General features: G+C 40.4%; 1 protein-coding gene across 7 annotated transcripts; it reads left to right on the top strand.

Moving 5' to 3' along the window:
* Positions 1 to 1,754: 1,754 nt before the first annotated feature.
* Positions 1,755 to 21,192, top strand: PARP11 (poly(ADP-ribose) polymerase family member 11). 7 transcript variants are annotated; one of them, XM_083825106.1, is made up of 9 exons: positions 12,446 to 12,605; positions 14,526 to 14,633; positions 15,178 to 15,306; positions 15,402 to 15,522; positions 16,734 to 16,809; positions 18,410 to 18,482; positions 18,573 to 18,703; positions 20,252 to 20,403; positions 20,866 to 21,192. In XM_083825106.1, exons 2-9 carry the CDS (start codon positions 14,571 to 14,573, stop codon positions 21,177 to 21,179), a joined length of 1,059 nt encoding a protein of 352 aa, XP_083681232.1. In that variant the 5' UTR covers positions 12,446 to 12,605; positions 14,526 to 14,570; the 3' UTR covers positions 21,180 to 21,192. The 7 variants fall into 7 exon arrangements, with proteins under 7 accessions (XP_083681237.1, XP_083681238.1, XP_083681232.1 ...); XM_083825108.1 differs by lacking the exon at positions 12,446 to 12,605 and adding an exon at positions 12,699 to 12,822; XM_083825109.1 differs by lacking the exon at positions 12,446 to 12,605 and adding an exon at positions 12,853 to 13,108.
* Positions 21,193 to 21,630: the final 438 nt, after the last annotated feature.

Genomic DNA, 21,630 nt, shown 5'->3' with positions numbered 1-21,630 from the left:
ACCAGCTCTCTGTGAACCCTGTGTTAATTGTAGACTTACAACTGCACACACAACTCTAATTCCTCATGTTTATTTTCTATACAGCATGCATTAGTGTGCAGGCACTTCAGAAAGGCACATCAGGGTGTTGATGTGCCAGAACAAGTCTGTGGTTTTGTTTTGTTTTGTTTTGTTTGCATGTTTGTTTTCCCATAATGGTGCCTTGTAGCCACTTCCTTGCCTACGTGCAGATACTTGAGGTGACCCCGCTTAAGCCTCGATTTGTTGATTTTGTATTCCCTTACATTCACATCACCCCATGCCCTTTGCTCATCAGCCCTGTCCACCATTCCCTCATAGGGCTGCTGGTGACTCTCTCCCTCCACCATCATTCCTAGTTTAAAGCTTTTCTTATCAGCTCAGTTATCCTACTGGTAAAGATACCTTTTTTCCACTTAGTGAGGTGGATCCCATCTCTCCTAAGCAGATACTGATTCCCCAACAGGCTCCGGTGGTCACAGAAATCAAAATCTTGTTGCTGACACCAGCTCCCCAAACAACTGTTGACACACAGTATCAGTGCCTTCTTCCTTACATTCTTTTTCCCCTCAAGAGCAGGTTTGAGGAGAACAATGCCTGGGCCCCCCATGCCCTTGACTCTGCCCATGACTCATGCCCCAGCACTCTGTAATCACTTTTAGTACTGTCCACGTTGCCCCTGACAATATCACTGGTGCCCACAAGGAAGAATAGGAGGGTGTAATAGCCACAGGGTTGGACAAATTCTCCCAATAGTGTCCCAGATCCAGGCTCCAAACAATCAGTAAACTTCTCTAGATGACAGGCCAGGTCAGCAGATGGGTATCTGTCCATCGCAGAAAGGGGTTGCCCACTGCTATTACTTGCCACTTCTTCCTGGTGGTTCAGAGTGAGCTGGTCCAGATGCTTTACTTGAAAGCACAACCAGCTCCTCCTCAATTTTGAGGGCAGTGAACCTATTTTGCAGTTGTAAGCCTTTAGGTGGAGCAGAACCTTCCTCTTGGTGCCAGCGGCCACCAGCTTCCATTCTTTGTCTTCTACAGAGGTTGCAGTTACCATTCTATTATGGACAGACTTTGCCTACATCTCCACTGAGGTCCAGAGCTCTTCAAGCTGTTGCATCTCTGAGAATATAATGTCTCTCTCTCTTGTCTTCTCTCATCTTCCTTCAATAGAATGTTCTAATAAAAGAAAAATAGGTCTGAAAGATCCACAAAGATAAGAGAATTGTTTTTGAGAGCCTTGCAATATAGAAAAGAATGTGTAAGTAAGTGTCCCAGAGGATACAGAATAGCCTAAGAGAGGACAAAGTAGTAGAAAGATTTAAAGACATTTGTAAGACACTGAGAAAACTCAAAGGATCCATGAAAACTGATGAAATACTAGGACAGATGAAGAGCACAGAATAGTCCTCCAAATGTCTACTGCAAAATAGAAGATGGTGTTGAAGATCCCCGGACAAAACAGTGGAACCAAGCAGAAGCCAACAAAGGAACAAAGAGTGCAAGAAATTCAGAGAAAATAAAGTAGCCTAAAGGAAAGGAAGAAAGCCTGTCAGTGCCAGAGGGAATAAATTGTTGCAGTGTCAGAGAGGCCAAGAAAGAAATCAACAAACCAAAGGACACCTCCCCTCACCTCCCATCCCCGAGAATAAAGAAGAGCCTCAGAGACAGTAAAGTATCAGAGAGATTAAAGGACCCTCAAAGCACCTTGCAGTGCCAAAGGTGACCTCAGAAAAGAAACACACACAAAAAAAAAGTAAAAAGGCAGAAAGTTTGATAGTACCCCAAAAGAGTAGCATCAAAGAAGAATAAAATGAGTCAAGTTCTGTAAAAGTCTCAGAGCGTACAGAGTAGCCTCAAAGAAGCAGAAAAAAATAGTTGAACGCTTGAAAGAACTATGGGGAATATACCACAGACCTCAGATATAACAAGAAAGCAGCAGAGATTATGAAAGTGCACTAGGGGAACACATAGTACCGCTACAGCTGCTAAGAAAGAACAGAGGCTAAAAGAGTGACAGAGAATAATAACCTTGGAGTAGAGAAGAAAGAAGCTGGCTTTCTTCCTGGAGAATGAAGAGTAGTTGCAGAGATTCCAAGAACCTTGAAGACAGCCTGAAGCAGCCCCAGAAAACCCAGATTAACCTCATGAAAGTGGAAAAAAGAAAAAAAAAAAAAAGAAACTGCAGTAAGACTGAAAGTGCTCCAGTCATCTTACAGAGAGGAAAGAACAAGACCAAAAGCCTGAAATGGAGCCATAGCAAGTCTGAAAAGACAGGGAAGAAATGGAAAGGTTGAAAGAGTCGCAGAGAACACAGAGTAGCCTTGCAGACGCTGAGAGTCTAAAAGAAAGCCTGAAAGAACTTCAGTGAAGTCTCAGAAAAGGTAAGAAAATAGCATAAAGCCTGTAAATGTTAAGGACAACAGAAAGTAGATTCAGAAAGGTGGATAAAAGTAGCCAAGGAAGAGACACAGCATACAGTGTCCTTGGAGAGGTGAAAAAACAGAACGAAAACAGAAAGAATGCAAACAGAGCAGATAGTAAACTCAAAGAGACCAAGAAAAAAAGCATAGGTGTTAAAAGAACCCTAGGAGAACATACACTATCATTGGAGGACAAAGAATGTAGGAGACAGAGTAGAAGAACGCTGGTGAATGCAGAGTACACTTACGTTTATAGGCATTGGAGCAATGTTTTTTTCTCACTAGACAATATGCTCTTCCTTATCTTCAGAGGAGCAAAAATAAATGTGCCTTCAGGTCTTTGTCTTCTGATACTTGTTCAAGTGCATCAATTTATATTTATTCACTCTCGATATATACTGTAGATTAAGGTACTTCCTAGACCCCTCAAGAGGGACAGAGATGGATCATCAGAGACCAAGTCTACAACTCAGTGAAGCCAGGAAAACACTGGTGCACATTTGCATATGATAATAATAATAAATAATAATAATAATAATTTTAAGGTGGAAGGGACCTCTGGAAATCACCTTAGTAAAACTTTCCAACTTACATCAGGCTGCTCAGGGCCTTAGCCAGTCAAGCTAGGACTAATATCACAGACAGTCTACAACCTCTTTGGGCAACCTGTTCTAGCCTTTGTCAACATTAATAACAAACATTCTTTTCCTTATAGCTAACTGGAAATTTCCATGCTCTGACTTAGTCCAATGCCTCTCATCCTTTCACTGTACACATGTGATAAAAGCCTGGCTCTGACTTATCTATACTTTCTTCTTAGTTAACTGAAGACTGCAAGTGAGATTTCCCCCTTTTCTTCCTAAGACCAAATTCAGCTTTCACAAATGTCGCAGCCCCCAAATTATCTTGAGGGCATGCCATTGGACTTGCACTGGCATGTCATTTTCTTTCTTCTGCTGGGAAGCCCAAAACTGGGAACAGTAGTCCACTTCCAGATGCAGTCTCACAAACACCTAATGGAGTAGAATACTTTATGTTCCTTGATTCACTCGCTACACTTTTGTTAATACCAGCTCAAGTCCAGGACACTCACTGCTCTCCACTCATACAAGTGAAACAGCTCACTGTAGAAAGCTATCAGACTGGTTAGACGTGACTTTTTTTTTTTTTTTTTTTGTCCTTCATATAGCTGGAAGTAGCTTTCAGAAGGATTTGCTGTATGTTATTCCAAGGGGGTGAGATTAGGCTGATAGTTATCTGGATGTTCTTTCTTGGTTTTTGGGGAGATGAAGGATGTACTATATGGCTCTTCAAATCATAAGGAATCTCCCCAGATCAGTATGACTACTCAAGGATGACAGCAGCTTCACAATGACTTTGATCAGCCCCCTCAGCACCTTTGGACACATACCAGGTGGACCCATGGACTTGTGTATATCTAGCTTGCCTTTTGGTCTCCAATGTAGTCTTGCTCTACTGTGGGTAATCCTCCACGTTGCCAGATTTTGTGACTAAATTCAGGGACAGGCTTAAGGACAGCTTCTAAGGCTTAAGGACAGACCTTACAGGAGTAAATACCAAGGCAAGGAAGGCACTGCCTATTTCAGAAAGTCCTCTGTGTCTTTTGTCACTAGGCCCCCTACCCCATTTAGGAGAGGTCCGCTTTTTCTTAGTCTCCCTTGTACTGCTAACGTATTCACAGAAAGCCTTGATGTTGTGGTTTAACCCAGCATGTAGCTAAGCATCATACAGCTATTTACTCACCTGCACATCCCTCTCTCCTCCCCACAGTGGGGCAGGGGAGAGAATAATAATAATAATAATAATAAAAAAGGTAAAAGTGCAAGAACTCACAGGTTGAGATAAGGATGGCTTAGTAAGAAAGAAAATAAATAAAGATAAGAAGAACAACAAAAATAATAATAAAGTGATGCACAATTTAATTACTTACCACCAGCCAACTGATGCCCAGGAAGTCCCCAGGCAATGGCACTCCCCCCAGCCAGCTCTCCTCAGTTTTATTAAGCATGATGTCATATGGCATGGAATACCCTTTGGTTAGTTTGGGTCAGCTGTCCTGGTTCTATCCCCTCCCAATTTGTTGTGCACCCCCAGCCTCCTTGCAGACAGGGCAGCATGAGAAGCAGAAGAGTCCCTGACTCTCTGTAAGCACTGCTCAGCAGCAGCTAGAACATTGGTGTGTTATCAACATTATTTTTCTCCTAAATCAAAAACACATCACCATATCAACTACTACGAAGAAAATTAACTCTATTCCAGCCAAAACCAGGATAATATTGCTTTCTACATTCCTCACTAGCTTCAACTCCAGCTGGGCTTTGGGCTTTCGAGATTCCACCCCACCATACTCAGGCAATGGCTCTATTCCTTCAGAGTAGCCCCAGTTCTACCTTCTGTGCACTTCCTTGGTGCTATCAATCTCAGACAGTTCTCTGCTTCTGCCAGGCCTAGTAGGCTTCCTACACATCACAATGGATCCTGCTTGTTCTTTGAGGAGGTTGTATTTGAAGACAGGTGCTGAACAGGAAAAGGCAGGATTCTTGATGGCATAGCCCAGCAAGAGTGAGCTGGGGTGCCCTCAAATGGTATGTCACAGCTTGAATAACTGCATTGTGCAGGTTGACCAAAGTCTGACCATGACCATGGTGGTCTTCCCCATGGTTCTCCAGTGACACACAGACTCACACAGACAGAGATAAAGGGAAGCAAAGAATGCAAGTATTGAATAACAACAACCTATGAATCAGCAGGAATGCCCCTGATGCTAACTGCCAGGGAAGACATGATTCAACCCCACACAGCTCATCATGAGTGGTGAGGGCATTTGGGGAAAAACTGATACTGGAGGGGTGGCTCATAGGACATAGGTGAGAGCAATACTTCATGCATCTGCATTATTTGGAGAAAGGCCTTATTGAGTCAACAGACTGTAACTACTATCTAGCTGCAGGAAAGAACATTTTTTCTCTCTTTTTAACTTTTTTTTTTTTTTCCTTGATTGACATTTCTTGTGAACAATTGCTTGATTAGTCTCAGAATAAAAAAGAAATCCTGAACACCCCTTTACTGGTGTGTCACACACAGTTACCACTAGTCTGGATTCAATGGTGCTGAAAGTCACACTGAACCTGAGGGCTTGCAGAACCCCCAGGATAGGAGGGGAAGAAATAACATGGATTAACAATAACCATATGCCCAGGATACTGTCCATGATTATGGCCAACCTCAGGTTGAACCATTTCCTATGAGGAAAGGAAAGCGAAGAAGCTGACAATGGTGAGTATGCCCAGTCACGTTATTCACTGGTGTGGCCACACAGTGCTGAGCAATAATATTCCAAGCCATGGTGGATCAAACCCTCACATCCAACAACCAGCCAGTGCATCTGTACTAGGTGTATCAGCTGAAGCCAGCTCCACCAGCTGCTCCAGTTTTCTCCGGTTTCCCCAGGTGGACATGAACTAAAATGGCTTCTGTTCCTCCCTGCAAGACTCAGAGCTACAAAACAGGATCTTGGAGGAGGTAGACTCTTGGTGCAGCCTAGAGGGGTCTTGCGGGGAGGAAGGTGTTTCTGAATGAGTCCACTGAGTAGGAGCAGTGAAGGGGTGTGTAAAGAAGTGCTTAATGTGCACTGATTTGTGCCAGAGGTTCTGACAAGACTCTTGGAAGAGGGATCACTAGGTGGTAGTTTAAGGTACCTTGAGCATATTCCACTGCACAAATGGAACCAAGAGCAAAGGCACCAAAGCCTTCTACAACAAGGGAAGCTGGAGAGCAGGGGAGAGGCTGCAGTCCTTATTATGTGGAAATACCAAAGAGAAAGTTGGGCTGCAGGATGTGATAATACCAACTCCGGAACACCTACTCCTTAGTACACATGTAAAGGACAGGGACAGCAAAAGAAGAGGAAGAATTCGGGGGTAGTTTCAAGAATGTGCTGAGCAGTTTTCACAGAATTACTGAGGTTAGAAGAGATATCTGGAAATCATCTTGTCCAACTCCATTTCTCAAAGCAAAAGCCTTGTCCAGTAAGATTTTGAATAGCTCTAAGGATGAAGACTGCACATCCTCCCTGGGCAACCTGTTCCAGTGCTTGATCATATGTAAAGCAAGGGTTCTTAAGTTTTTTTTATGTTTAATTGGAATTTCCTGTATTTTCATGTGTGCCCACCACCTCTTGTACTTTCAATAGATGCTACTAAGAGTCTACTTCTGTCTTCTTTATTCTGTCCCCACCATCAGGTATTTATACAAATTGGTGTGCTTTACCCTTGCAAACTTTCAGTTCTTACAGCTAAACAATCCCAGCTTTCTCAGCCTCTCTTTATAATGTCAGATGTTCTAATCCCTTAATCATATGCATGACCCTTGTGCCACTGGTCACAACCCTTGAGCTCAGCAGTTCAGCCAGTTTTCAGTCCACCTCACTGCATTTATCTAGCTAGTGTTTCATCAGCTTGAGGATGTTACGGGAGACGGTGTCGGAAGCCTTACTAAAGTCAAGATAAACAACATCTACTGCTCCTCCTTCATTTACCAAGCAAATTATCTCACTGCAGAAAGCTGGTCAGGCATGATGTACCCTTTGCAAATCCATGTGGACAACTACCAATTGCCTTAATAACTTTAGAAATATCTATGGTTCATGGGAGGGTTTTTTCCATCACGTTTCCGAAGATCGATGTGAGGCAGATTGGTCTGCTGTTCCTTGGATCCTCTTTCTTGCCTTTTTTCTCAGATGGGTATGAGATTGCTGTCAACTGCAAGCTTGCTGAGGATGCACCCAATCTCACTGTCCATGTCACTGACAAAGATATTAAACATCACCAGTCCCAATACTGATCCCTAAGGAATGCCACTTTCCTAACCTCATCCCTGGCTGCTTGGACAATTTCTCTGTATTCTTCCCAGGCAACCTGTCCTTGCTTCCTTCCTCTGTGTGCTTTCTTTTTTGAGTTTGAGTTTGTCCAGAAGCTCCTTGTTCATCCACCTGGTGTTTTTGCCTGGCTTTGTCTTTGTTGGGATGCATTGTTCCTGAGCTCAGAGGAGGTGATCCTTGAATATTAACCAGCTTTCCTGGGCCCCTCTTCCCTCCAGGGCTTTGTCCCATGGTACTCTACCAAGCAGATCCCTGAAGAGGCCGAAGCCTGCTTTCCTGAAGTCTAGAATAGTGAATTTGCTGTCCTAAGGATCTTGACCTCCAACATTTCATAGTCACTGCAGCCAAGGCTGCCCTTGAGCTTCCAGAGGAAAAAGAGTTTCCCCTTTCAAGTACAAGACCGTGCTGTGGACATAGATCCTGTTTGCATGGGAGGTTTTTGATCATCACTTTATCACCTGACTCACAGTGTACCTTGACACAGTGTACTGAAAACATGTAGCTGAGTCACATGGCTTCTTGTTAGTTGCCTTGCCACTTCCAGTTAATAAACCACTGAATCCTACTTGGCTTCCTTCACCCCAGGTAACTTGTACCAGTACATGGGGAAGTAAGAAGTCACTCTCAGGGAAAAGTTTGTTGAGGGCTATGTATTCTCCCATTCTGATGTTTCTGTCTGTTAGTTTAAGAAGGATGGAATAACCATGAGGAGTGGGGGTATTGTGATAAAAGGCCTTCCAGGGAGTACCTGTGGCATCAGCAGCACATAATACAGGCAGAGATGTGTGACAGAATAATGGACAAATCATGTTGGGGATGGGCAAGGTAGGTAAAGAGTGTGAAATATGACGGGGTAGAGTGGCAGGGAACAGTAAGGAATGATAGTCCTGTGCAATTTCAAAAGACATGAATCCTCCATAGCTGGCAGGCAGGGTCTATGCATTTGTACGAGCACACACTTGAGTACTGGAACATGTAAGAGCTGTGCGAAAGCCAGACTGTGTGAACAGCAGAGGGACTTTGGAGGTTTTTCTTTCTCACTTTGTGGTGGGTTGACCCCAGCTGGCAGCTAAGCACCACAGTCACTTACTCACTTACCCCCAACCTAGCATGATGGGGAGAGAATAGGAAAAGCAAAAGTGAAGAAAACTCATGGGTTGATAAAGATAGTTGAATAAGCAAAGGAAAGAGGAAGGGGAAAAGAAAGCAAAAAATAATGTAAAAGCATCACTCACCACTTCCCACAAAGAGACCAACTACCAGCCAGTCTGAGCTACCTTCCTAAAGTCCCCTTCCCCTTAGTTTTTGTTGCTGAGGATGACTTTATATGGCATTTAATATTCATATGGTAAGTTCGAGTCAGGTGTTCTGCTTGTGTTCCCTCTCAACTTCTTCAACCTATTTATTGCAGGGCGTGAGCAGTAAAAAGAGAAAGCCTTAACACTGTCCAAGGACTGCTGAGCGACAGCCAAAACGCTGGTGTGTTATCAACACTATTTTAGTCACAAAACCAAAACACAGCACCTTACAAGCTGCTACAAAGAAAACTAACTCCATCTCAGCCAGACCCAGTACACACTTCTATGTCACTTGAGTGTTGGAGGAAAGAGATTCCATGAGGACATACATAGACATGGGATGTAATTTTGCCTCTTCTTATGGATGGTGCTCCTTTCCTGACTTCCCAGACAACCACAGGCTCCCAATCCCACAGTTTGTAGTGTATGATTTTCTCTGGTCATCTCAGTCTCGCTCACTTCATTCCCCAGGCTGGGAAGTAACTACTGACAGTTGCTTCTGCTGCCTAGTCTATTGGGACACAAAAGATTTTTTCTCCTCAGAAAAATCTTTGCTCAGCATTGTGAACAGAGACAGAGAGGCTGCACAAATAGGCCACTTCCTACAAGAACACTAAGAGCTGAGCTGGACAGGTCATTGAACAAGTTGATAGTAATTACTGTATCCTTTTCCTAGGGTACTGCAATGAACAGTAGGAAAGAAGTGCACCAGGCTGTAGAAAAGCCTCTTTCCCCCTATATATGGAACTAATCTTTGTATTGAAATCTCAGGTTGATGAATGTATTGGGTCTGTCTGGGATGAAGTTAACTTTCCCTGCAGTGGCCCATACAGTGCTGTGCTCTGCACTTGTAGCTAGAACAACATTGGTATTTTACCAGTGTTGTGTCTACTGCTGAGCAATACTGGCACAGCATCAGGACTTCCTCTAACCCCCCCCAGAGCCAGCAGGCTGGGGTTGGGCAAGAGGTGAGGAAGTAACATCACCAGGGCAGCTGACCTAAACCAACTGAAGGGATACTCCATACCATATGAAGTCACACTCAGCAATAAAAGGTGGAAAAAGGAAGAAGAGGGGAGGGGTGGGCTGTCGTTGTGAAAACGTCTGTACTCCCAAACAACGGCTACGTGCATTGAGGCCCTGCTTCAACGATGTGGTCAAGCATCACTTGTCGGTGGGAAGTAGAGATTAATTTCTTTACTCTGCACTTCCACATGGCCTTTGCTTTTTTGTTGTTATTGTTTTGTTTTGTTTTTCCTTTTCCTCTTTTCCTTTTCCCTTTAGTTAAATTACTTAATGTTACTTAATATTATTAATATTAATTATTAATATTAATAATATTTTCCCCTTCATAATTATTTTTCCTTTAATTAAATTATTCTTATCTCAACCTGTGAGTTGTTTCTTTCCTTTTCTTCTTTCCCTCCTCTTCTAAGGAGGGGGAGTGAGAGAGTGGTTGTGGTAGAGTTCAGCTGCCTAGCAAGGTAAAACCACCACAATGGAGTTCAGTGCAGACATGATATGCACACTGGAGCACAGAAAAACTCTAGTACACACACTGTAAGGAAAACAGGTTGAGGAGCAAAGTTTAGTCATTAAAACAGGCAGCAGCCCCATTCAGCTGTTTGTGTCATACTTGAGAAACTGCACTGGTGCTGGCAGCCTCTCTGTTCTTGATGTTATCTCATTTCCTGGCTCTGTCTCACCGTGTTTCAGCTGTTTGACTCTAACTTTAATGTCATTATGCTGGGCTGCACTTAATGGTACATGGCTTTGTTAACCTAGAAAAGGTCTGTATACATAGAAAAGGTATATATTTTAGACATAAAATAATTGACAGCATCTTTTCAAGGAAAAAAAAATGCATTCTGCAACAGCTAAGGTGGTCATCTTCCCTTACTTCTATCCATGTACAGATTAATAAAGCTAGGCCACGCAGACAGGACATGTCCCCACAATCATTATGGCTGTTGAACCATGTCAACATGAATATCACGTCTGGAAAAAGATGTCCCTACTTCTGGAAAATTGCTTCATGCCTGAAGCATCATGTTGATGGTAGTGAAATACCCTCAGCAATTCACTGGATGCTGTTCTACTTTTTAACTCAGAAAAATAACCTTTTCTACCTATGCACTGAGAGGTAAAGTAAACTCAGCCAGAATCTATACTTGTCCTGCGTGACACTCCCTCAGAATATGAGAAGCTCATCATTTTAAATCCACCTGTTTTGTTGTTGTTGCAGTTGTTTTATTTTTGTTTTTAGCTTTCTCTTGTACTGGTTTTGGCTGGGATAGAGTGAATTTTCTTCATCATAGCTTCTATAGTGCTACGTTTTGGATTTGTGAACAAAACAGTGTTGAAGTTTCAGCTATTGCTGAACAATGCTTACACAACACCAAGGACTTTTCTGTTTCTTATACTGCCCCATCAGTGAGCAGGCTGGGAGTGGACAAGAGACTAGGAGTAGGCACAGCCAGACAGCTGAACCAAACTGACCAAAGGGATATTCCATACCATATGACATCATAGTCAGCAGTAAAAAATGGGTAAAAGAAGAAGAGGGTGGTGGGGTGGTGGTAGTGGAGTTACGGCATTTTCTTCCCAAAGTAAACGTTATGTATGATGAAAACTTGCTTTCCTGGAAACATCTGAACATTTGCCTGCCAATAGGAAATAGTAAATGAAGTAATCTTACTTTGCTTCTGTACACACTTTTTGCTTTACCTGTCAAAATGTCTTTTAGACATTTTATCTCAACCTGCTAGTTCTCAAACTTTTACCTTTCCAGTTCTCTTCCCCACCCCACTACAGGGAAGTAAGTGGCTGTGTGGTGCTTGGATGACTGCCAGGGTTAAACCACAACAGCTGCTCAATGAAGATCCTTCATAGCAGGATGTACTTTACTGGCTTTGCATAACTTTATGATGATGGCCTATCTGGAAGTTTCCAGCTCAATCTCAAGTGACTGCAGCCTGATTTAGCAGGCCGCTATGGATTGGCCACTGCCTGCTTTTCTAGCCAGCAGCTCTCATTTTAGAGTCTCTCCACTGAAAGGCTGGGATGGGCTACATTCATGACTACATACTCTTACCATGAAGTCTTTCCTATGGCTGCTGCTGCTTCTAGATTTCAACTATAGTGTAAAGCTGCCCACCGAGTGCTCATTTTTTAAGCCCTGAAGGTCTATTTAATGAATGCCTGCAATAGACTGGAGTTTTTATTGATATTTGCACTAGATAAATCTCTTAAAACTGTTAATTTTGCAGCCTGACCTGGTGCTAATATGGTACAAATTCTTTAAAATGCTATGTATAAAGACCTAAATACATGTACTGGTTCATGTGGCCCGTGAGGAAAACCATAGACTATGAAAATCTTTTGTAGAGAGGAAGCCCACTGACTACCCACAAACGCAGCCAATAATTAAGAGAACAAATTTGTGAGGTACAGAGAAATGACCCCAGACGGACACTTAAAAAGACTGCCAGACCCCACAGAACCGACAGGTGACTGTCACACGGCTTCCTCGGGGAGGTCAACAGATTGCCACACAGCCAGCCAGCCCAGCCACGGCCCAAGGCAGAGGCACGCTGTGCATCTTCACTGTTCTTTCTCGGGCACGACACATCATCACCATCACCATCCCTCGTAATCAACCTCCTCCTCCAGCTACCTCGCCAGCCCCGCCTACCCCCGCTGGAAATTTGCATGCCAGGCCTCACCCCCCCCACACCCCCCCGTGACGAACCGATACAGTGCTACCCCTAGCGGCTGCTGCCCCTCCCCTTTCCCTGCCGTCGGTAACGGAAGCGCCCGGACGCTGAGCAGTGCCGTGACCCGAGCTGCGGCGCCTGGCTCGCTTCCTCCCCGCCCTCCATCCCCCCCGCCCCACAACACACACGCTCCTCCCCGTCCTCCAACCAACATGTGGGGAGCGAGCCCGGGGTGGGCGGCGGATGCGGTGAGTGCGCGCGGGAGGGGGACGGGGGAAACGGCCCCTCCGTTCGCCTTGCTGCTGCCTCCGCCCGCCTCCCGGCGCCGCGGGCCGCACGCCGTTTCCCGGGCCGCCCCGCCCCGCCTCGCCCCGCCCCTGGCAGTCGGGGGGGCGACCGTGTTGCTACGTTGGGGAGGAGGAAGTGGCGGCGCAGGCCGCACCATCTTTGGGGGAAGCGTGGAAGGCAGGTTGGGGGGAGGCGGGGTGGTGGTGGTGGGGGTGGCGATAGGGGTGCTGTGGTTGGATTACTACCCCCGCCTCCCGTGCCCTGGAGCTATAAAGGAGTCGTCTCTGGGGGGAGCTGGTAAAGCGGGGTGACTGCAGCAGTGGTCCTCTGTAGTGTAAAGGGGGAAGTGTTGGTATAGCTGTGGAGGATATCATCTGCTCTGTCCTGTGTGTGCTTGTGCTAATGTAATTTTCCCTCTCACTTCCCCTTTCCAGCCCTGAATTATTTCACGTCTCCTGATCAGGTACCCTGTTTGCTAAGGAAGGGCCAGAGAGTCCTTTAACACTGCTTGTGTTCCCATCAGGACCCTAGATAACGTTATTTATAGGCAAAACAGCCTTCAGCAGTAAAGCACAATCCACCAAATGGAGAGTATAAGAAAGCAACGCATCAGGATGCACCTTAATGCATGCTTATTCAAGCTTAAAATTGCAGCTAGGTAAATGAGACCATGCATTAACAGTAATTAAGAAACAACCACAAACACGTGTAGTCATAGCACAACACACAAATGAGCATTCATTCTCTTTAGAAGGGTGTTTTTGCTGTCAAAAGTAATTGTGTTGGCTTTAAAAGGTTCCTGGTCAATATGGGACCATTAAAAACAGTGGTATTAGTGGAAGTTGAGAGGACTTCTGTTAGCAATAGCATTGCTAATAAAATTCTCATTGCTGTGTCTTTAATATTTGACATCCTGTCATCCAGAAAACCCACTGAGTACTTTCTGCTCACTGTGCGTACGTTCAGAGTTTCTGGACAAAAAGCTACCTGTTCCTTATAAGTGGTGTGAATATGTTTTTAAATCCATCAGTAAATTGAATAATTTTCTTCAAGCATTTTGGCTTTGTATCACTTTTGAGAACAGCTCTTTTGTTGTTTTTTTGGCTTTGGGTCGTTCTTCCATACTACCATACATACCATCCTGGAATCTACCTATTTACCTTAGATTTCGTGGCTTACTGTAGCTTCAAAAGCTATGGGTATAACTGTCTCATTGATAAATTATTCTGGAGGTTGTGTTGCTCCCAAAGGCATACAGATGTGTTGATAGGGCATAGATGGATATGCCTTCTCTGTTTGTAACTTGTTGGAAAGCCATTACTGATTTGAATGATCAGATTCAAAGCCCTGAACTAGCATTGGCATGGAGTTGTAGTGTCTGGCCATTTTGGCAGAAACATGAGGAAACTAAAGTTTACTAAAAAAGCCTGAATTGCTTTCATCTTAGCTGTTTAAAAAAAAAAAAAAAAAAGTGTAGACTACTGTATGTCAGCCTGTAGGAGAGAACATGGCCAAATACTAATGTAAGCAGAAGAATCAAGTTGAAGGTGGAAGTTTATCATCAAAAGATCTTGGTCAGTTGTGCTTTAACACCAAGTGAATACAGGCTCTATGATTTTGTATTGGTGTGAAGAATGAAAGAGGTGTTGGTAGATGCCCTCTGTAATAAAGGACATTTTGCTTACTCTTGAAAAATATTTTTGTCATGCAGCTGATGTACCTGTGGTATAATTTTGCTGGAACTTGAGGCAGCTATCTATGTAGTTAGTCTTGCAGGCTCTCATTTCTACTAAAGTACGTTTGCCCTCAAATTCTGTATTTTAGAGATGTTGTATAGGTCTATCACCAATTCTCCTTTTTTTCCATTTATGTCTTTATAGCCTTCTAGAGCTTTTGATGATAAGGGATCGTTCCTTTTTTGAAATATGGTCTTTAGCTGTTGCCATGAAGAGGTTTCTAAAAAAATAAGGCAGAACAATAGCCCTAGGGTAAGTTTTCTGCTCAACTCCTGTCCCAGTAGTACTGGCCAGTTGTTACCTACTTCTAGTTTCTCATATATGCCTTCTTCAGGCCTCTCTACCTTTTTGTGGGTTGAAGTGCCCAGGAAACAACTGAAACATCTAGGAGATTAAGTGAACTCTATTTGACTTATTTGTGCTAAGTGTTCTGCTTCTTGAAAGAAAAAGTTTAGTTTAGGAAATTGTTGGGAAGAGTGCCTGTCATGATTAAGCAGTTAGATAAGATGAATTGCTAACCCTTTTTGGGAGGAGGTCATGCCTCTTTCTCTGAAAGATTACCCCGTGCCCCCTTAGCATTTTTGCTGTTTGGTGGGGAGGTGCCATGTTAGGCAATATCATAGAATCATAGACTTGCTTGGGTTGCATATATGTAGTAGAGTCAAGTACTTTAAGAGTTTTCAAGATTTTATTGTTGAAAAAGAAAGAACAATCCCAGACAGCTCCTAAAGGTGTTCAGGCATAGCAAGGTCTGGGAAAAGTCTTTTTCATGATACTATGTATGTCAATGTTTCAGGAAGTGCTTCAAAGAACATCTGAAGAACTCTTTCGAAAGATGGAAAGTTCAGTTGAAGAGATGGATACCTCTGATACCCAGTGGGGCTGGTTTTATTTGGCTGAGTGTGGTAAATGGCATATGTTTCAGGTAACTACATAAGAAGTTATATTAGTTATGATTTCTGTATGTCAAACTACCAGTTGTTGAATTTGTCTAAATGTGCTTTTTCATTTATTTTGAAGACTGATTCAAACAGTCATTGCTCAGTTAGCAGTGAAGATATTGAAAGGAGCTTCAGAACAAATCCACATGGTTCTCTTTCTTTTACTACTGCAAAATTTAACTACATGCTAGATTTTTCAGGTATGTATCTTCATTGAGTAAATTTAAATAACAGAGGTGTCAGATAGATGAGTTCATTTGTTAATTGAGGAAATAATTGTCCTCATCTCTACTGCACTTGTGATAGGAAGTGTCTTTATGGGAAAGTACACAGGCATTTTTAGAGGTCCCTGCCTTGTTACATTTTCTAGTGTAGTTCACAAATAAAGTAGAACATTGTGTTTACTAGGAGTCAGTGGTGTTACTATTGATTACCTTATTGGGACTGTGAAATTTGAACTTTTTTTTAACACACAACAGAGCTTGTAGGCTTGAAAAACCTCTCCCGTTTAGAGGAATAATAAACAATGATATGAAGGAAGCTTTCTGCAAAATATTTGTAATAAAGTGATTTTTTAATGTGGCATGTATTTTAAGTCAATTCTGTTGTTGAAATAACAAGGAGATAGCCAAAAGGATCTTATAGTAGGCTGTAGTAGATCTTACTAATGTCATGTTTGTAAAGTACAGAAAATTACTGAATTCTAATATATATATCTAATTATTGTGTTCTTTATTTAAAAATGTGTTCTAATGACTTTTTTAGCTTTTTCATCAGTACATTATTTATCTTCTGAATAAGTTCTGAAACAGCTGTGTGCTTAAATAGGAGCCTCTTCCAAATCAAAGAAAATAACAGTATTTCAAATACGGATAAAAGGGAGTGGGTAAAACAGTGATGTACTTGGAATAAAGTAGCATGTAACAGTACAAGGAGTTTGATGTTTATTTATGTTGAAATGTCTGTTAAAGAAAAAAAAGTTTCACATCTGGAATAAAAGCAACATTAAATGCAAATATTAAATGACATTTTCTATTGTACTGTTTGTAGATCATGAAATTTTGCATTAAGAACAATCTTAAGTCATCCTAGTAGTGTTAAAGTCAGTCTAACTTTTGCCATTGATTTAATGGGTCTGAATAGTGGCTGTTAGAACAGTGTTCTAACAATAAACATTTGGTTTGTATAGTATTTGCAAGTTTTGTCAACTCATAAATGACAGAGATTCTGAGGCCAGTATTTCGAGTTTATCTAAAATGCATATTTGTTAATTGCTGAAATAGGAATTCCTGTCAAGCAACTTTTGGTGTAGTAGTGTTATTTAAAAAAAAAAAAAAAAAAAAGTAAATGCTTTATATGCATTCCCTATGAATCCCAGAAACATTCATCCTAACTCTTGTTTTATTCTCAGTGATGAAACAAACCAACCTAACTACCCTTAAACAACGTCCAATAAAGCGAGCTCCCTTTTCTATCAGTGCTTTCAGGTAAGGAAATAAAGTGAAGCCTCCTTATTTTGATTTTAGTCCAGATTTTTCTAAGTAAAATTAAAGAAAAATGTTTTATATGTATTGTTTATATTTATTTACTTTTTGCATCAGTGTGAGAGGCGGACTAAAGTGGGAGAGCAAGTCAAGTGAAAAGAAATTTTAGAGGGAGAGTAACAATTTTTTTTTTAATTTCTTTTATATATATGTATATATTTTATTTTTTTTTTTAGAAAGTAAGGAACTTGTAGTAGGAGAGGCAAGGCATACTGAATACTGATATCATTTGGCAAGATTCTTAAATCTATATCACACTTTAGCTACTGGAGGCACTTGCTGTCGAATGTACCTGTTGCTGTTGAATGTACCTGTTGAATCAGAATTGCTGATTAGAGAACTGGAGAAACAGCAGCAAAAAGTGGAGTAGCTTGGTCCATTGTAACATGACTTCATAAATTATTTAGAAGGAATATTGTAACAGTAAAAAGTTATATTTTCTTGCCTACATGTTTTAATCATTTACTCTAAAATGTTTTGAAATGACCAGAAATTGCATCCTAATGACAAGATTTTTTAATGAATCTAATTGCTTTAGATTGCAAGTTTCTTACTTTTTGATCAGTGATTGGATGTAAAGCTCTGGTGATGTAAATCTGATATTCAATAAATGGTAAATATGCAGTGATACTATTGCAGATAAAATTGACTATCTGGATTGTGGGTTATTTTTTTCCAAAACAGTACTTAGAAATAACTTTAATTCTGAATGTTGTCTCATTATTCTTTCAAAAAGAAAATTGGCATTTATAGTAAGAAATGTTCTTAGCAAACATTTTAAACTGACATTCAGGAGAGGGCTGTTTTTTTTTTTTGAAGTATCAGCTGTTTTTCAGTGGATGTTCCCAGAAGTGTACATCCAATAATGAGGCAATTCTGTTTCACTTTTTGTTTATTGAATAATTGCATCCAATACTTTATCAAAATATTCTTTTTTCACATGCTGACACCATTCTTTAGTTTCTGATTGCTTCCTTTTGTCCCTGTTTTTGGGCTTAAAAGATACTACATATGTGGTGTACATGCCTAAAATACATTTTTATTGATGTTGTGAGACCAAATTCAATCAAACTTTTCAAGTGTGTATTTCTACCATGATGATTTTAAATACTTCAAATGAGGGCTTGATTTTCAGAGGTTTGGACTAGTTTTATTTCCTGATTCGTTGGAACATTTGGGCTGTATGTGCACTCTCACATTTCTAAATCAGTGTTGCTCTCCAGATGTTGCAGACCTTTATGATCGTTTCTTTTGATTTAAATTTCTATCTTTTATTGGATAGACGGTGTAATAAAATTGTTCATTACCATGGTTTGTTTATAATAAGCTAAAGCAGAATTTGAATACGAAGTAAGACCTTTGTGTTTGACCTTACTTGTTGACAACAGGCTTTGTTTGAATTAAAACCCTAAGTAATTTTGTGTAAGGTTTTTTTTTTTTTTGCTTACTGTATTGTTTGAAGCAGGAGATTGACTGGAGGAAGAAAATAACTCTTTTCCTTGATGTGATGTGTTTTTATCTTTTTTTGTTTGGTTGTTTGAAGCGTCATTTGTGACAATGAAGCTATCCCTGTTCCTTCACACTGGGAGAATGTAAATCCTGAGGAGCCATATCAGGTAAGAGTTGGTATACAAGTTGGACAAAACCACATGATAATGAAATAATACTTCATATTGAAAATGTACTAACCTCTTTTTTTTCCCCAGCTTATTCCTTTGCAAAAGAAAACAAATGAATATATTGAAGTTTCTGGTCTCTTTGGAAAAACAATGGATAGCCACCGAATTAAAAGGATTAAGAGAATACAGAATCTAGACTTGTGGGAGTTTTTTTGCAGGTGAGATTATTTTTAAAGCCAACAGGTTTACAGTTGTTAACAGAGCAAATCTTGAAGGCTTTCAGTAGGAAAATGTTTAGCTGCTTTTATTGTTATTTAATTAAAATGTGTTAGTTTTAACAATTTTTTCTTCATTTGCTCATTTGTCATTCTTCTGCGTGTGTTCTGTTTTCAAGACTCTTAACTTCTACAGGTGCAGAACTGTAATACTTGTTTAAATGCATTAGATATAAATGTAGCACAGATGAAACATGCATTGAAAGATGCTGGAATTTATCTTAAAGTATTGTTCTAATCCAAGAAGTTGCATATAAATTGATATGTAATATCTTGCTGTCACAGTTGTTTGTGAAGTATACATTACTTTTGAACAGTAAAACAAAATAAACATATCTTTCTAAATACTAATAGCTAAATGCTGCAAGGTTTTCAATCCTGTGAAATGTATTTATTTATAAATCCAGAATAATTGAAATATAGCGCCATTAATACAATGAAGAATCTTCGAATCTTCGCTGCCTGTCTCTTTCCCTGGACTTGGTTGATAGAACTGACTGAATTCTCCAAACTGTAGTCCCTGAGAATGCTTCCCCAGTTCAAGTCTGTACTACAGACTTGAAGCAGATTTATAAGCAGATTACTTAATTTGATAAACCTAAATATGTGCCTTCTCTTGCACCAGGCACTGTGGTTTTTATGGGAAGAAAATTCAGGTACATAAGCAAGGACAAAGCTATGATATACTTCAGCTTATCCTTGTCTGGACAGTCAAGGGATCATAGCTATAAACAGCTTAGTGATTTAGATGTGGCTCCACAGTCCAGTTCTTCAGGGATCTTAGGAAAATGCAGTTGATAGAAAGTCGCTTGAAAAAAGGTTGATGAAAAATACATTTGTTCTTTAATTGTAGGTGTTATATGGCTTTCTGCCCATAAATCTGTAATACAGGTTCACCTGTAGTATAAAAGTTTAGTGTTTTTTTTTCCACCAAAATTCTAGAATGATAGAACACAAGACATAGCTCTTTAGAAAGTATATGAACCATAAATTCAAAAAACCATGATCATGTTGAAGAAATTCTACCTGAACACTAAGGTAATTTTATTTTTAAGGTTTTTGCTATTTTACCAGGATAATTACTCTTAATAATCTACTAACATTGCTATCCCTCCAACCATACTATTTAAGCAGATGAAGAGAACGAAAAACACAAAATAGGAGAACAGCACTTTTTATTTTCAAAATGTATGTTCAGGAAATGACTGTATTGAAACTAACGTCACGTGAACAAAGTTGATAAAATTTTTTAAATACCTTTTTTCCTAAACGTAGATTACTTCTGAAAATAGTCTACAACATACAGATGTGCAATATCTAAATATGTACCTAAACAATTCTGATCTCTTTTAAAAGCTGTAATCATCTAGACACTTGCAAAAGTGGAATTTATGAAGTGTTTTAGGTCTGTTCTCCCTGCAGTGTTTTCAGCGTAGAAACTTGATTTGTTTGTGTGAATGTTTGTAATACTGTATTGTGTGTTCTCTTTAGGAAAAAAGCTCAACTGAAGAAGAAAAGAGGTGTCCCAACTATTAACGAGCAGATGTTATTTCATGGCACCAGTAATGAATTTGTAGAAGCAATATGTATTCATAATTTTGACTGGAGAATAAATGGGATACATGCTGCTGTATATGGAAAAGGTAAGTGTTTTTGTCACACACAGCAGTTTGGCAATCCAAACAGTTAGTTCAACGTTGTTACATGTTCCCTATAGAATGTTCTTTGCACTCTTTGTTTTTCTGGGAGCTGTTTAATGTAGCTTTGCTTTTACATCAAGTATAATTAAGAAAGTTAGGATACAATAAAGAACGTAATCGGTGCAAGTGGCTGTTAGGGCTGGGGTGGGGGACAGATGAACAGCAAAGCAATGTTGGTTACAAGGTCAGTGTCCCTATTAAAAAAGTTCACACTAAATATTTGTTCATGTTACTGTAGTTTTAACAATTTAGGGAAAAAAGTGATTGCTGCTGAACATAAATGGACAGACATCTTTCATTATTCTGATACCTATATCCATGCATTACCTGAATCAGTTAAGTTGTCACAATAAGAATGTCATCAGATAATTATTTTTTCTTTTTTTTTTTTTTTTAATTTTCAAGGGACCTATTTTGCAAGAGATGCATCATATTCCAGTCGTTTCTGCAAAGAGGACATGAATCATGGAAATACCTTTCAGATTCATGGTGTGAATCTGCAGCCTCATCCACATAGACCAGATAAAGTCATGTTTCTTGCTCGCGTATTGACTGGTGACTATATTAATGGTGATTCAAAATACATGAGACCTCCTTCAAAAGATGGAAGTTTTGTGAACTTGTATGACAGCTGTGTGGATAATACCTGGAACCCAAAGATCTTTGTTATCTTTGATGCCAACCAAATCTACCCTGAGTACTTAATAGAATTTTGTTAAGTCCAAAAGGAGCTGAACTGAATATTTGTTTGTCTTCTTGATACTTTTGTTCCTTTTTCAAAGACGACAATATAAAAACATGAAGTGTAAAAGGAGGGAGGTGAAAGAAAAGCTAGCATATGTTTATGGAGGAGGGAAGCTATTGAAAGTTTGAGAGGTTGTCCACCTGTTAAGATCTGTGAAACAAACTTTACTAATGCCTTTTTCAGATGTAGCAACTACTACAAATCTGAAACTGCTTAGTGAGCCTTAGATACATTGTGCATTGGTAAGTTTTCAAAGACAAGATTTATGTATAAAAATATATTACAAGTATTTATTCATGTGGTAGAACTATGTTTCCTATACAGTATGTATATGATGAAACTAACCTTTTATAAAGATCGTCTGTAGAACTTAAAGCAAAACTCAGGTGACTTTTCCTATGTGTATGTATGTCTGTGTTCTGTAG

Source organism: Anser anser (genome assembly GCF_964211835.1).
Source record: "Anser anser genome assembly, chromosome: 1".
NCBI classification, from domain to species: domain Eukaryota; kingdom Metazoa; phylum Chordata; class Aves; order Anseriformes; family Anatidae; genus Anser; species Anser anser.
This window is presented reverse-complemented; position numbering and strand designations above follow the sequence as displayed.

Coding starts and splice junctions, on each gene's coding strand:
- PARP11 (XM_083825106.1), top strand. CDS start 14,571: ATGGTCTTTAGCTGTTGCCATGAAGAGGTTTCTAAAAAAATAAGGCAG. Junction 14,634..15,177: donor GGCAGAACAATAGCCCTAGG/GTAAGTTTTCTG, acceptor TCAATGTTTCAG/GAAGTGCTTCAAAGAACATC. Junction 16,810..18,409: donor TTTTCTATCAGTGCTTTCAG/GTAAGGAAATAA, acceptor GGTTGTTTGAAG/CGTCATTTGTGACAATGAAG.